Source organism: Balaenoptera musculus, chromosome 20 (genome assembly GCF_009873245.2).
Source record: "Balaenoptera musculus isolate JJ_BM4_2016_0621 chromosome 20, mBalMus1.pri.v3, whole genome shotgun sequence".
NCBI lineage: Eukaryota > Metazoa > Chordata > Mammalia > Artiodactyla > Balaenopteridae > Balaenoptera > Balaenoptera musculus.
Window position 1 is genome coordinate 26,438,829 of NC_045804.1, and position 14,684 is coordinate 26,453,512.

Consider the following 14,684-nt stretch of genomic DNA (forward strand, 5'->3'; position numbering starts at 1 on the left):
CAGGGAGATCAGGAGGAAGGCCCTTCAGGTCAGGAGGCGGCCACAGCCCCCCAGCCAGCACCCGCCTAAGGCTTGGGGTGGGAGCGGACAGCCTGGGAGGAGAGCCTGGGAACCGGTCTGCCAACCAGTTTAACCAGGGACTGGTTTCGACTCCGGAGTTCAAAGGAGCTGGGTGCACCCCGTCCCTCCCAGCCAATGCGAGCAGCGGCCCTTAACCCTTCCCCAACTGTGCCCGGGGCGATGTCCAGGCGGCAGTTCATTCCGGGGAAGGGTCTGGTCTCTTTGGGGCATGAAATGGGTGGGGGTGACCTTGCTTATGGCTGGGGGGTGCCACCAGGCACCTGAGAGTGGGGAAATTGAGGAGAGAGGCTCCCGTGTTCTCCCTACCTCAGACTTCTCTCAGGATTGCCTCCTCCTGGCTGGGCGGTCCCTGGAGGACCCTGGCTTCTGGGTGGGTGCGGGGGGTGGGGGGGTGTTGCTGGGGTTGGATTTCTGGGGTGATGAATATTCATCAGCCAAGCCAGCCTCTGCTTCTGTTTACTTAGCTGGGAAGGGCTGGGTTTCAGGTTCACCTTGACTCCTGGAGCTGCAGCGCCCAGCAGGTACCCGCTCCTGCACCTGTTTGTCTCTCACCTGCCGCACAGCTGCCCCTACTCAGCTCTCCTGGCCTGAGCCTTGCCTGGTGTGGCACCCCGGAGGCACCCCTACCTCCCTCAGTCTGCCTCGGGGCAGCTCCTCCACTCAGCTCCTTCTCTAGGGAAGCTCTCGCCTCCAGCCCGGAGCAGTCGGGATCACAGGTACAGGCAGAGGGTGGGCAGGAGGGGAAACCAAGGCACAGACCTCTGTCAGGGGACCCAGTTCTGCCTCCACAGCTGACAAGCCCAGCTGGGAGGGGGACCCAGGCACGCAGGCCCCCATCTCTCGCTAGGTGGGCAGGCAGAACTCCACTCATCCCACTGGCTTCTTGGAGTCAATCCAGGCCTCCAAGAGAGCTCCTTCTGGGAAAGTTTAACTCCAGAGCAGTGCTCTGTTAACTCTTGCTGAGCTGGAGCCTACCATCTCCTACCCCCCAGCCTGGAGGATGTTTCTGGCTGGCCGGTAGGACCATCTCCCTGTCCTATCCAGGGTCCCCCAGTCTCACGCAGAGTGAAGGCGTACCACAGGGGTCCTGCAGAGAGATGGGGGATGGGGGTTCTGAGTTTTGTCTTGCAACATGGATGCTGACTTGCTCCCTCAATCCCCCTCCACCCTTCCACCTTCACCCCTGTCAATGGTTAACTTGTCCCAGCTGAGAAGGAGCCTAGCCCAGTCTGGGCAAGGCCCTTAGGGGAGCTCACAGAACCCAGCTGGCATGGTGGGGGCTGTCCTGGGGTGCCTAATGCATGCCAGGGTGCTGACCACCATAGGCAGGGGGTGGCAGGCTGTCCCGTGAGGCCCTTTGTGGGTTCCCAAGCTGTGCAAACAGCAGAGGTGTAGCTTACAGCTTCAGGGCTGATTTCTAACATCCCATGGGTGGCAAGGCCCCGGGGCAAGGGTTCTGCCCTCAGCACGGCCTGCTCAGGGTCCTGCACAAGCAGACGTGTCACCAAATGCTGCGTCTGCTCAAAATTCCAAGTACCTTCCCTCCGCCCATGCCCCCCTAGCCTCCTGTGACTAGGCATGGACATGTGGCTGCAGGCATCTGGCTCTTTGCAACTTTGGATACCTGGGAAGTTTGGCTATTGTGTCACTTTTTTTTTTTCTAAAGCAAATCAGATTTTACACTACTTTGGGGTAGCTCACTATTTAAAAGAATCTTGTAGCCAGGTTATCTTGTAAAACAAAGAATAGTCTACTAATTTATCTGTTCTGCAAGTTCAGATTTCCATAGGTCAGGCTTGCCTAGAGGGCCAAACACCTGCTTACTGGTGCACGCATGTCCTCCTGGACAGAAGGGACAGCAAGGCGTAGCAAAAAGCATCTTGGAGAGACCAGAGTTCAAGGCCAGGAGACAAGGGCACCAGTGCCTTGGTGCCGTGGTAGAGGCTCCAGGGCAGGGTCCGAGGGCTATTCTGACCTCTCTCTGTGGTTTTCTGACAAGTTCCTTGTGATCTGTCGCTCCCTTTACGCCAAGGAGAGTTAAGCCCTGTGGATGCCAAGTCCAAATACCTGTTAAAGTGGGTATATTTTAACTGGCACAAGCAGAGGCCACTTCCTCTCATGGAGCTAGGCAATTTGGTGGTTACTGTCGGTTCAGGAGCTGGATCCTCCACTCCCCACGTTCCTTGGCAGTGGGAGGTGGTGGGGCTGTGGACTTTGCCCCGGACCAGGTGGTGACTGGGGCACCCACAGGCCAAGCAAGCGCCCTGTCCCTCCTTCCCAGCCCTCCCCACAACTCCTTCCAGAAACCCATTCTGGCACACCAAGTTCTGTGCAAGGCTGTGCTCAGCCCAGGTGGGGCAGACTGCCAAAGCAAAGCTCTCAGGCTGTCCCCTTGGTGCGCTCACCTCTCCAGGGTGCCCTGAAGGTATTTATCTGACTACTCACCCCTCCTTCACTTTCTAACTGGGAGCTGCACTAGATTTCCCTGGGATTCTCTTGCTACTTGAGCTCAGCTCGAGGGACAGAGCTGACAAAGTGGGATCTGCTTCCTGGACAGAGAGGTGGGAAGCAATCCACTGGGCATCTGCTTTGGGCAAGGGGATGGGTATACGGAGGGCCAGGGGATGACCGCAACAAGGGGGCCATGGAGGCAGGCACGCAATTCATTCCAAGCCGAGGTCAGTATCCTGCTTTCATTTTTTCTGTATTTGATATGCTCCCCCTCTAAAGGAAATCCAGACTCATTATGGAAAATCTGGGAATCAAAAATTGGAGAGGAGAAAACATCCCCTATTCCTTCTACATAAAGAAAACCAATATTAATCATTTGTCATATTTCTTTCTGGTCTTTTTAGAAAATGTAAATGTAGTTAAGACCATCAGGGTTTTTTTTTTTTTTATCATCAGGGTTTTTTTGTTTGTTTGTTTTTTGGTTTTTTTGGCCACGCCGCACGGCTTGCGGGATCTTAGTTCCCCAACCAGGGACTGAACCCAGGCCCTCGGGCCCTCAGCAGTGAAACTCTGGAGTCCTAACCACTGGACCGCCAGGGAATTCCCAAGACCATCAGTTTGTAAAAGGAGGTGACACGTTTGCCTGGGCTTAGGCCGGCTGACCACCTAGCTTTCTGTACTGTGTACTTTGGCTATCGCACCCTCCTCCTCAGGACTTTCACAGCCCACGCCACGGAGTCCTGAGAACAAGACCACCAACCCCTCCAGGCCCAGAGATGTCTTCATTTCTCATTGCTCTGCCTGCTTTTTCATTGATCTTAATTCCTCCAGCCTATGCTCTCTTCTTCTTGTGCTGTCCAGGCAACTTCATCTGCCAGAAGTTCCACTAGCTCAGGCGGCAACTTTGTGGAAATTAGTAAAAGGCTAGGCCACAGCTGTGTCACGACACATTATGTTGTCAGGGGAGAAGGCTGGATTTCAGCCCCCTTGCCCCATCTCTGGTGGGGCATCCTTAGGGAGGGTCCAGCCTGTGAAGACCAGATCCCACATGTACCTCTTGGCCGCACCAAACTTCCTTCCAAATGTTCAGGTCCCCTTCAAACCCCTGTCCTTGTGGAAGCCGTATGGGGAAGGGGAGCCACCCCTCAATAATTATCACATTAGCATAAATTTTATTGAATACTTTGCAAAGCATGTCTACCTCATGGGCAGGGATTAACGTTAGAGCTAAATGTTAGGGCTGAAAGGGATGGGTGAGGACGCCGAGGTCCAGAGAAGTCACTTGCCAGAGGTCACGAGGCTGGAACAGTCCTCGGGACTTCCCGCTCCCAGCCTGACATTTCTCCCCCTTAGAAAAACCCCGGCTGCTCATTTAGTCGTGGTGGTGACCACTGGGAAGTCCAAATTACTCTGAACATCACAAATCCTATTTAATCTTGTAATGAATTCCAAGTAAAATGCACAGGGTGTTTCTGTCCGTCTGATACCAGCTGGCCATCTGTCCATTCCTGGCAGCAGGGCCTGGCGGTATAGCAGGAAGAGCATGGGAATGTGGCAAAGGCCTTGTTGCTGTGTGACTGGGCGAGCTGTTCCCCTTCCTGCAGCCCCAAGGGGCCTGGAGTGTCAAAGCTGCTTGGCAGTGGTGTTTGCTTGTCCCCTTGTCCCCTCCGCCTGGCTCAGATGGCTTCCCCATGGATGTCTTCTTGGCCACCCCTTCCCCAGACCCCTCTCTCTCCTGATATACCCCAAAAGTATTGCATCACCTACCTGAATCCTGGGTTCATTTGGCCCCAGGCTTCAATTCTTTCAAGCCCAGGCTATGAAAAGAGCCCACGTTTGGGAGACTAGAAAGGGCTGCTCCGAGGCCCCTGCCCCTTCTCCCCACTGACCCCTTTCTCTACACCCCCTGCTCCTGCAGAAAGCCCCACCCTCGGGTCTGAGAGCACCATGACCGAAGTTGGTTGGTGGAAGCTGACCTTCCTCCGGAAAAAGAAATCCACTCCCAAGGTGCTGTATGAGATCCCTGACACCTACACCCAAACTGAGGGCGGCGCAGAGCCCCCAAGGCCTGATGGCGGGGGCCCCAACAGCAACTTTAACACCCGCCTGGAGAAGATTGTGGACAAGAACACGAAGGGCAAGCACGTCAAAGTCTCCAATTCGGGCCGCTTCAAGGAGAAGAAAAAAGTCCGAGCCACGCTAGCAGAGAACCCCAACCTCTTTGATGACAGGGAGGGCAAAGGACAGTGAAGGGGGCCAAGGAGGATGCTAGCACCTCCCCACTCCCTGCCATCAGCTGGATCTGAGACAGGAGCTCGCCACGCTGGCCTCTTTGGCCACAGCTGAAGCCTCGGGGGCAGTTGATGCCTGCTGGCAGGAAACGTCTGGTTTTAGGTTTGTATTTATGTGCTCCAGCTTTCTGGAAGGCCTGAGAGATCCCAGGTCCTCCCGCCCTCCCCCACCACACGCAAAGGCACTCCAGTTCAAGGATGAAAAGTCCCACTCAGGAAGGACAGCCCTCCTCAAAGAGGTGGAAGCACCAGCAGGGAGGTGGGCGTGGAAGGAATGGAACTGGGAGCTGGACAGACCTCACCCGCTCCTGGGGCACAGGGTCAAGGGTGAGTTTGAATTGCTGCTCCCTCTACTTTCTCTACCTGTGATTATTCTCTGGATCCATTCTGAGAGTGCATTTTCCAGAAGCCACGTGATGCGGGGTGGCTTCCTGGATCTGAGGCAGAGATGCTGAACTTGAGCTCACCTCCTAACTCAGGTGGGAAACTTCCTGGAACTTTGCTCCCAGGTGTGCAGGGGGAGGGCAACCATGGCACTCCCTAGGGGGTGCTGCGGAAGGCCAGATTAGGGACCCCGTGGGTTCCTGCACATACCCTCAAAGGAAAGCTACACTGCCCCGTGGGTCCAAACTCAGAAACGGGGTGGGAGGCTCTGACAGGAGCCCTCCTCCCCCTACTAGTATTTAAGATGGATCAGCCTCAGAGATGAGTCCTGCAGCCTTGAACTCTGTTTAAAAAAATCATCGTAGGTTTCTTTTTGTAATAAACAATGCTGCAAAAGCAGAGAACCTATTTATGCTCTTGTCTTGCATTTACTGAGATGCTGTTTTTCATGCCTTTATTCTTTTTTACTTTGTGTTCAAACTATTCCTTTCAAGCACCAGGAAGTGTCCCCAGGTGTAAAAATGTAATACCTGGGTCACTAACTTCACCACCAAGCCATCTTTAGCATCTGGAGATGAAGAGAGTGAAGGAGGGAGCTGGTTACACCTCAGCAAGAGAGGCTGTCAGGGGCTCCAAGAGAATGGAGTAGAACTTTGGTGACCAATCCCAAAATCTCAGTGGTTTGGTTTGGGATCCAGATTCAAATTCTAGTTCCCCCCTTAGTAGCTGTGTGATTTGGGGGAACATTAAAAAAAAAAAAAAAAAAAAACAAAAACAACAATAACAAAAAACACCTCCTCTGAGCCTCAGTTTCCTCTTCTGTAAAACGGACTGTAATAATACCTATTTCACAGGGGGTGGTCAGTATTAAGTGGCCCGTAAGTAGTCCTATAGTAGGTGCCCAGTGAATATCGGTTTCCTTCCCCTTCCTTTATGAAGGAACTCCACCATAGCCCACAGCTACCGTTTAAGGACATGGAGAGAGCTTACTCCCTATGCTGTTAGGTCCAGACCCAGGAGCCGAGCACTGGGAAAAATTGGCCAAATCTCTGGAGCTCATGGTGGGAACAGAGAGAGACCAAGGTGACAACTAAACAATGTGATTCTGTGGCTTCCAGGTCAACTCCTCGCAGGCTACTGGGCCACCCCAGGGAGGTTACTCAGGAAATTTACCAAAACAAACAGACCTGTACAAGGGTGCCTTTGTTAGGTGGCCTCACCCAGGCCAGAGGGAGCTCTGAGGATGAGTGTGGGAGACCAGGGGCCGGAGGGAGGGAAGGCGGGCTCACGTGTGCCGCCTTCCCCAAAGCCTCTTCCCCATCCCTCCCCACCACATGGAACTTTCTAGGGTCCCATCAATCACTCAGTCCATAAAGCCTCCCATGGAGGAGCTGACTTTCCCAGGGCTGCAGCTCTGCCTAGGGTTAGCAGCTGACACTCACAGAGGGCTTCTAACAGGCCAGGCCCTGTGACAAGTCCTCCACGAGGGTCCTCCTTTAACTCTCTCATCACAGGTGCTGTCATTATCGCTGTTTTCCAGTTTTCCAGGTGCATTAGCTGAGGCTTAGAGAGGTCAAGTCACTAGCCCTAGGTCAGGGCTTGCAGTGGCTGAGCTGGGACGGAGGCCAGAGCTGTGCACACGACTGCTGCACCACACAGCCCCTCCCACACTTGATTTTTATCTGCTCAGGGAAGGGAAACTGAGGCTCAGAACAAGGAAAGGAGCACAGTCACCTTCTGCAGAAGGGGAGGTGGGGTTATGCCTGGGCCTCGGGATCCTGGAAGGCGAGCACCATCCGATGGGGCTGCCCAGACTCTGGAACCAGTGAGGGAAAGTCAACCGGCTTCGAGGGTGAGTGTCCCCTGTGACCCCAGACCATAGGGACCTGCCACTTCAGCCATCCTGAGGTTCCCTGAGGCAAGGGGGGGTGAGGTTGGGCCCTGGGCCACTGACCCGTGGTTCTATCTCATGCTGGCAACGCATGCACCACCACCCCTCTTAGGTGAGAGAGTCTGCAGGCCCCCCTGTCCCATGCTTACCACCCCACTCCACGGCCCAAAGTGATGTCCGCGTAATCTTCCAGGGAAACTCCACATATATCCCTAAGCTGGGGGATGGATGAATGGGGGTGGGGGGAGGTACTAAAAGCCAAAGGGAGATCTGGCTGCCCAGGGAGTCGGAGCCAAGGCGGCTGCAAGTTTTCACGAGGCCAGAGGAGGAAGCGAGGGTGCAAATATGTGCAGGAGCTGGGAGAGGCTACGGGTTATCGACCACAGTTTCACTGGGACAAGACCCAGGCGTGGAAAGGGGGAAAGGGGGAGGCAGGGAGGGCCGACCAGAACTGGCCTGCGCCGCCCAGGAGGGGCCAACCCTGGGCTTTGGGCTCCCCCTGCTGGACGCCCAACCTCCCGGAGGGGAGAAGCCAGTTGGGAGGAGTTGTTTAATTCCCCAACTCCCCTCAGTCCTGGGGGGCGGGGACGAGACCGGGCTAGATTGAACATTAATATCATGCTGACGAGCTTTTATTATAGACTTGGCACAGTGATTGTCAGACAGAGGAGAGGAAAGGAACAGCTGAGACCAGGCCCAAAGCAGGGGGGATACACAGCCCCCAACAATGCAAACAGGACACGGTAGGGAAGGGCACCCCAGCACCCTCTCCTGCAGGTGGCCACAGGATTACTGTTGTGCCTTCCTGCACCCAGGCTTAAGGGGGGGCCAACACCCAGAGGGCCGCCCTTGGAGGAGGCAGTCAGTAACAGACACGGAAGCACACGCCCATGCAGTGGAATGAAGCAGTTTACAGGGTGGCAAGCTCAAGGCCAACGTGTACAAATAGTTCTCTGATCCTGGCTTAGTCACAGCAAACATTTGCCCAGCCTGGCTCCTGTCCGCAGCCTGTAGGCCACTCATTCAGGTTGTCCCTGGTCACCAGACCTGGGCTCGAGGAAAGCCAATACTACAGCTCAGCACAGGCCTCAGCCAAGGGTGACTGAAGAATCCAATTGTGAGGGCGGGAGGCGGTTGGTTTAGAAGTTGAGGCTGGTGCATTGGGTCACCTGGGGGTGCGGGTGGTCTTGTTGAAAGCTGAGTGAGATTCAGTGGGTCTGGGCTGGGCTCCCAAGTGATGCTGATGCTGCTGGCCTGTGGACCACACTGCAAGTAGCAAGCATCTACTACCGGGGGTGGGGGGGGGGTCTCAACTTCGGCTGTACAGAATTCCCCGAGGACCTTTTAAACTTCCCCAAGTCTGGGCTGCACTCACACTGGTCAAATCATCTCTGAGGGTGGGACCGGGCACCAGGGTTTTTAAAGCTCCTCGGTAATTCCAGTGAGGATGAAAACCAGTGATCTAGGAGTCATCATCAGGTGCGGGGGGTCGGGGTGGTGGTGGTAAAAGGATGTGTGAGTGTCAGAAAAGTATAATCTCTGTTATTTAATTTTATACCTGGAAAGTAAAATACATATAAATGTATGTATATATGTATTTCACATACATATAGTTTTTATAACCAAATATGGAAAGTAAAGCTTGATGAAAAGCTTCCTGATACATAGGTACCAGCACGAGTTCCTTCTACAAAACTCCTGTCTGACAGTGACAGAGCACTCATTACCTAACCTACACCCTCCTAGGCAGCCCCAATTGTTTGAAATCTCTTCCCATATTGAGATGAAATGTACTTCCGTGCAGCTTCCACCTATGGGTCCTTTGGAGCTACAGAGAATAAATTTAGTCTCTTTTCCACATTGCTGTGCTTCGGATAATGGAAGGCAGCTATCAGTTGGGTAAGTGGTATAAAAATATCCTATGAGTAAATGAGTTAGTTAAGGTTCTTTTCGTTGCAAGCAACACAAATAGATAATGGCTAGTCTAAGCAGAAAAAAAAAATTTTTTTTTTTTAAAGAGATAATGGGTTTTCTGAGGTAGGAGGAGGAATTGCACAACCCAGACACGGGAAGGAGGGATCCAGGGACTGCTGAGGGAGCTGCAAGAGCAGCAACCAGAGGCTGTTGCTTCTAGGCGGCCATTATTGACTTGGCTACAAACACTCCTATGCTCTGAGTCCCTCCGTTTCAAATTTCAAACTGGTGACAAGAAAAACCAATTGGCTAGATTGGCTCAGGTGCTTCTGCTGGGACCAATGGGCTTTGGCCGGTATGACTGTCACGTGATAACAGACAAGGCTGCTGTGGGCCCACCCCCTGTCACCAGAAAAGGGAATCACACCAGATGCTACCCCTAGAGGGAGCTATTCCAATAAATCATAGTTAAGGTCAAGAATAATTATGGGATTATTTTACATTTGTGATTGTCCATGCCACTGTTAGACTCCACTAGACCAGCTGACTACAGAGAACTCTCTGAAGGGCCCTGAATATAAGAGGTGGGAAGGGAAATGCGTTGAGTTTAGAAGGGCCTGGCTCCTGATCCCATACCCTCTCTCAGCACGGATCCCAGCTCCAGTCAGCGCCAGCAGATTGGGAGTCAGGGTGCAAGTCTCTCATAGAGCCAGTCTTCCTCCCCTCGGTGGGTCATGGGCCCCAAGGGGGAGTCTCCTGTCGGTAGGCCCCGTCGAAAGGCGATCCGGTCATGCAGGCGGTTGGTTTGGCCTTGCCAGAACTCCATTACTTGGGGGTACAGGATGTAGCCACCCCTACAAGGAGAAGCAGAGGCTTCGATGCTCTGTGCGTTTTTCCAGCCAGGCAACCCCACCACCCTCCGCGCCATCCCAGGGCCCCGTGAAGGGAGTTGCTGGCGTACATCAAACAAGGGTTGCCGGGAAGGAGTAGATCTGTAATTCCATGGACAGGGTGGCTTTAAGTAAGCACGAGGGTCCCAGTGTCCCTTTCTAGACGACCACCAGGTATCACTCACCAGTATTTTGGCTTCGGCACCTCTTGTTCCTGGTAGAGTTGCTCCAGTTCCTCATTTTTCTTTCTCAGATACTGTCCAGGGGAAGGAGATGGAGGAAGGGCCAGACCCAGTCAGTGATTCATTTAATCACCACTTACTGAGCATGTGCTCTGTGCCAGGTGCTGAGGACACTGGTGAGCAAGGCCGGCCGGCCTCTGTCCTCTAGGGGCACAGTCCAACGGGAGGGTCAGACAGATACAGGAGGCCTGTTCCCTGCTCTCCAAATCCACGTCCCCCAGGGAGACCATCCATTTCACTTTGCTGGAGAGAGAGGGCCCTGGCATCCCCTGGGGACAGCCTCTGGGGCTGAGCCAAAGCACTACCACCCAGAGGACTAAGGAGAAGCCCCATTCACCTCCCGATCGGGGATCACGGAACTCTGGTGACTGACCACAGCCCCAATCTGGCTGCTCTTGGGGCGGGAGTGGAAGTAGCACTCGGCCTCCTCCTCGGGCAGCTTCTTCACGGGACCCTCCACTCGCACCTGCACAGGGATGGTCCTGGTTAGACGGCATTCAATGCCACCTGCCCCCCCAACCAGTACAGGCCCCAGTCCTCTCGGTTCTTCTCTTTATCCGCTGCCCTGTCACGCCTGACTCCAGCTAGCCCAGCTAAGTAAGAGCCGTTTGAAAGGCAGGATGTTTGCCCAGCCTGGGGACCCTCACCAGGTTCATTCATAAACTCAGGCCCTTCCCACCCCTGCCCACCCCAGGTTGTCCCAGGAATGCACACTCACCTGACGGTTTAGGGGCTCCCAGTAGAAGACAAGGGAAGCAAAGGGATTAGAGTCCTGGAAATGAAACAGAATCCACAGTCATCAGGACAGGAGTGAGGATGCCTCCAGCATGGGGGGAAGGCAGGGAGTCTGCATCGCGCAGGTCCACTGCAGATGCGTTTACTGTAACGTCTCTTTTTTTTAAAAAATAAATTTATTTTATTATTTATTTATTTATTTTTGGCTGCGTTGGGTCTTTGTTGCTGTGCACGGGCTTTCTCTAGTTGCAGCGAGTAGGGGCTACTCTTGTGGTGCGCGGGCTTCTCGTTGCAGTGGTTTCACTTGTTGCTTCACGGGCTTCAGTAGTTGTGGCACGTGGGCTCATTAGTTGTGGCACGTGGGCTCATTAGTTGTGGCTCGCAGGCTCTAGAGCACAGGCTCAGTAGTTGTGGCACATGGGCTTAGTTGCTCAGCCGCATGTGGGATCTTCCCGGACCAGGGCTCGAACCCGTGTCCTCCGCATTGGCAGGCGGATTCTTAACCACTGCGCCACCAGGGAAGTCCTGTAACGTCTCATTTTTAAATCCTCAAAGGTAGGCCTACTTTTACAGGTGTGGAGACAGGCTCAGAGAGGTTAAGTAACGTGCCCAGGTTCACATGGTAAATGGGCCAGATGGACTCCAAAGTGAGGCTTGCCATTTCTCTCACCCATAGATTTGCAAATCCTCAGAAATGTATGTTTGGCTGCACTGGACTCAGGGAAGGGTACTCGTTTTGGATTCACGAATTGAATGCATACGAAGTGCCAACTCTGTGCTCAACACCAGGAGAGGTGCTGGGGGTATAACAGAGATACCACAGATGCAGCCTCTGACCCCAAGGAGCTTACGGTTTAGCAGAGGACACAAACATTAATCACATAATCCCATAAATACATGCATGGTTAGAAACTAAAAAAATGGCAGAAAGGAAAGTTTCAAGTTATAATGACTGCAAACAGTGCAAGGGGCTGACTCAGCCTGGGAGTCCAGAAGGCTTTCCTGAGGAGGTAACATGGGGGCTGGACCCAAAGGAACAGGCGCTACTCAGGTAAACATGGGGAGGTAGGGGTGCCTACAGAGGGCACTCATCCACGGCAGAGAGAAGGGCAAGTGCAAAGGCCCGCAGGCGGGATGGTGCCTGAGCACAGCCGGCAAGTGGGTTGGGGCAGCTATGGCGTGAGAAGGTGACCAATGAGCCAGGGCTGGACCCTGCAGGCCCAGGAAGGATTTACCGTGAACCCTCACCAGCTCTTGTCCCTTTCGACTCTCGAAGTTAGTGAAGAAGCGGAAGCCGTCCTTGCCAAAGCCCTTCAGCAGCACCATGCGGGCGGACGGTTTCCCATCTCTGCGGCAAAGAGCAGAGCACTGTGGTCAGAGCCCCTCCCCACAGGATGTCTGAGCACCCCTACACGTGTAACCCCTGATTCTGCACTGTCTGTGCCCTCAGGCTGCCCATTCCCGCTTGCCCATGGGAATTTGTCCTGGAGGTGCAGTATGACACCACTGCCTAGGGCTCTGTCATGGACTGAACTGGGTTCCCCTAAAATTCAGTTTTGAAGCCCTAACCCACAATGTGACTATATTTGCAGGTAGGGCCTTTAGGGAGATAATTAAGGTTAAATGAGGCCGTAGGAGTGGGACTCTAATCTAGTAGGACTGGTGTCCTTATAAGAAGAGGAAGAGACACCAGAGACCTCTCTCCCTGCACACACAAAGGGAAGGCCATGTGAGGACACAGCAAAAAAGGTGTCCGTCTGTAAGCCAGGAAGAGAGGCCTCACTAGAGACCAACTCTGACAGCACCTTGACCTTGGACTTCTAGCCTCCGGAACTGTGAGAAAATAAATCTCTGTTGTTTAAGCCCCCCCAGTCTGTGGTACTCTGTTATGGTGGCCCAAGCAAACTAGCTCTGGGGGATATCTGTGGGCACAGTACAAGAGCCCTGCCTTCAAGGCCTTATGCTTTAGTGAGCAGGGGACAAGCAGAGTTGAATAAGAGGCTAATATAAGAGATGTCTCAAGGGGTTTATGACTGATTGTCAAATGAATGACACAAACAAGCACTGTGCTAGATTTCAAGAGAGGAAGAGGGCTTTATGGAGAGGTTCCAGGAGATGTGCCTCTCAAAGAGCAGATGGGAACTGGGGAGACCGGGAGATGCGGGAGACAAAGTTGTGTGTATTGGGGGGTGGGTGCATCAAGGGCAGAGATGAATGAGGCACTACATTTTATCATTGAAATGGAATTGAGTAAAGTCTAATCTTTGGTTTAGAGGTAAGGACACTGAGGTCCAGAGAGGACAAGTTACTTGCCTGAGGCCACACAGCATGTTAATAACACAACTAGAATCATAAAGTTGTCATCCATCAAACTGAGAGCTTCCTAAGTTTCCTACTTCATCTGTACCCACCTTCAGAAGGGCCCACAGCTATGCCTACCTGGTACAGGTAGCAAGACACATGGCATTGGCTTCCCCTATGTCAGGACACTGGACAGCCTCCTCAAACCAGGCAGCAAACTGCTTCATGGGGTTCAGGGAGGTCAGCTGAGTCTCCTCAAACGCCTGGGAAGGGAGAGTTTTATTTCACTTAACAAACACATGTAGTGCATACTGTGTACACGGCTCTGTTCTAGGCACTTTTCAAATATTAACTCATTTAGTCCTCATAACAACTATCTCGTAACAAAAAACACGAAAAGGTGAATAGGTCCCACACCTACTGATGGACAAATCAGGGTTTCATGTCATGGGTGTCAAACCTATCACCTGGGGAGCCTAAAAAAAAAAAGACAGATTCCTGGGCTCCACCCTGTAAATTCTCATTCAGTAGGTCTGAGGTTTAATGAAAACTTGCATGTTTAACATGCATTTCTGGAAATGCTCACATGCAACCAGATTTGGTAACCAGGCCCTGGGCCCCAATTCCAAAATAATTCTCTTGGTTTCTCTCCTGAGGAGGGAAAAGGCAGTAAGAGCCAGGAGCTTTCTCCTCCCCTCCTGTGTAAAATAGTCCTCCTGCCCCACGTGTTACTTCTTTATCAAACATTTATAAGCTAATTATCACTGTTCTAGGCACTTTTCAAATATCAAAGTCCATAATATCCCCGTGAGGTCAGTACTATCACTTCACAGGTGAGGAAACTGAGGCCCAGGGAGGTGAGTAAACCGCCCAAGGGGTGCGCGGAGCGACCTACAGGATTTCATCCAGGCAGACCCCCGAGTGCGCGCCCTGAGCCCCTATGACAAGCTGCCTCTGGAGTCCACCTTCATCCTCGTTTCCCCAGAACACCTTCCCCTTTGATTGTCTTTGAACCCCCTTCTCCCACGGAGGTGACCCCGAGCCCCAAGGGGTGGACCAGAAACCCCAGGTGATCCCTCCCATTCCCCTCCGCCCCGGAGATGACTCGGATCCCCTGTGCCCCCGCCCCTGCGGAGGCCCTGCGGGGCGGCGGCACCTCTCGGTCCCCGCGGTAACCCTTGCGCATCGGTCCCAGGTCCATGACAGCACCGCGACTGCACAGGTGGCGGAGGCAGCGGGGCCACTCGGCGGGTCGCCCGAACGTCACGATGACGCCCCGCAGCCCGAACGTCATGGGCCGCAGGCCACGTGACCCAGCGTCGCTCCGCGCTGGGTTCCGTTGGGTTCGGAACCAGTTTCTTAGCTCGGGAATCTACGCCGGCAAGGAAGAATTTGCCAGTTGCCGAGCCAGGCCCACAGGCCCCAAGTCCTCCAAGCCAATGGGAGCCAATAGGAAGCCAGGGTTGGTGGGGGGGAGCCGGGCGCGGAGATGCCATTGGTCAGA

At 53.6% G+C, this 14,684-nt stretch overlaps 2 protein-coding genes across 5 annotated transcripts; one reads left to right on the forward strand and one right to left on the reverse strand.

Moving 5' to 3' along the window:
- Positions 1-561: 561 nt before the first annotated feature.
- PRR15L (proline rich 15 like) lies at positions 562-5,615 on the forward strand. Of its 3 annotated transcripts, none has more exons than XM_036835439.1 (2): positions 562-797; positions 4,451-5,615. In XM_036835439.1, the coding sequence occupies exon 2, from the start codon at positions 4,480-4,482 to the stop codon at positions 4,780-4,782; it is 303 nt and encodes a 100-aa protein (XP_036691334.1). In that variant the 5' UTR covers positions 562-797; positions 4,451-4,479; the 3' UTR covers positions 4,783-5,615. The 3 variants fall into 3 exon arrangements, with proteins under 3 accessions (XP_036691334.1, XP_036691335.1, XP_036691333.1); XM_036835440.1 differs by lacking the exon at positions 562-797 and adding an exon at positions 822-2,642; XM_036835438.1 differs by lacking the exon at positions 562-797 and adding an exon at positions 2,656-2,759.
- A 2,099-nt stretch (positions 5,616-7,714) lies between these two features.
- On the reverse strand, positions 7,715-14,628 carry PNPO (pyridoxamine 5'-phosphate oxidase). 2 transcript variants are annotated; one of them, XM_036837977.1, is made up of 7 exons: positions 14,337-14,628; positions 13,319-13,443; positions 12,128-12,227; positions 10,863-10,916; positions 10,518-10,610; positions 10,088-10,158; positions 7,715-9,866 (listed from the first exon to the last, which is right to left on the reverse strand). In XM_036837977.1, exons 1-7 carry the CDS (start codon positions 14,472-14,474, stop codon positions 9,698-9,700), a joined length of 750 nt encoding a protein of 249 aa, XP_036693872.1. In that variant the 5' UTR covers positions 14,475-14,628; the 3' UTR covers positions 7,715-9,697. The 2 variants fall into 2 exon arrangements, with proteins under 2 accessions (XP_036693872.1, XP_036693871.1); XM_036837976.1 differs by having other exon boundaries at positions 10,482-10,610; positions 14,337-14,625.
- Between the last annotated feature and the right edge of the window lie 56 nt (positions 14,629-14,684).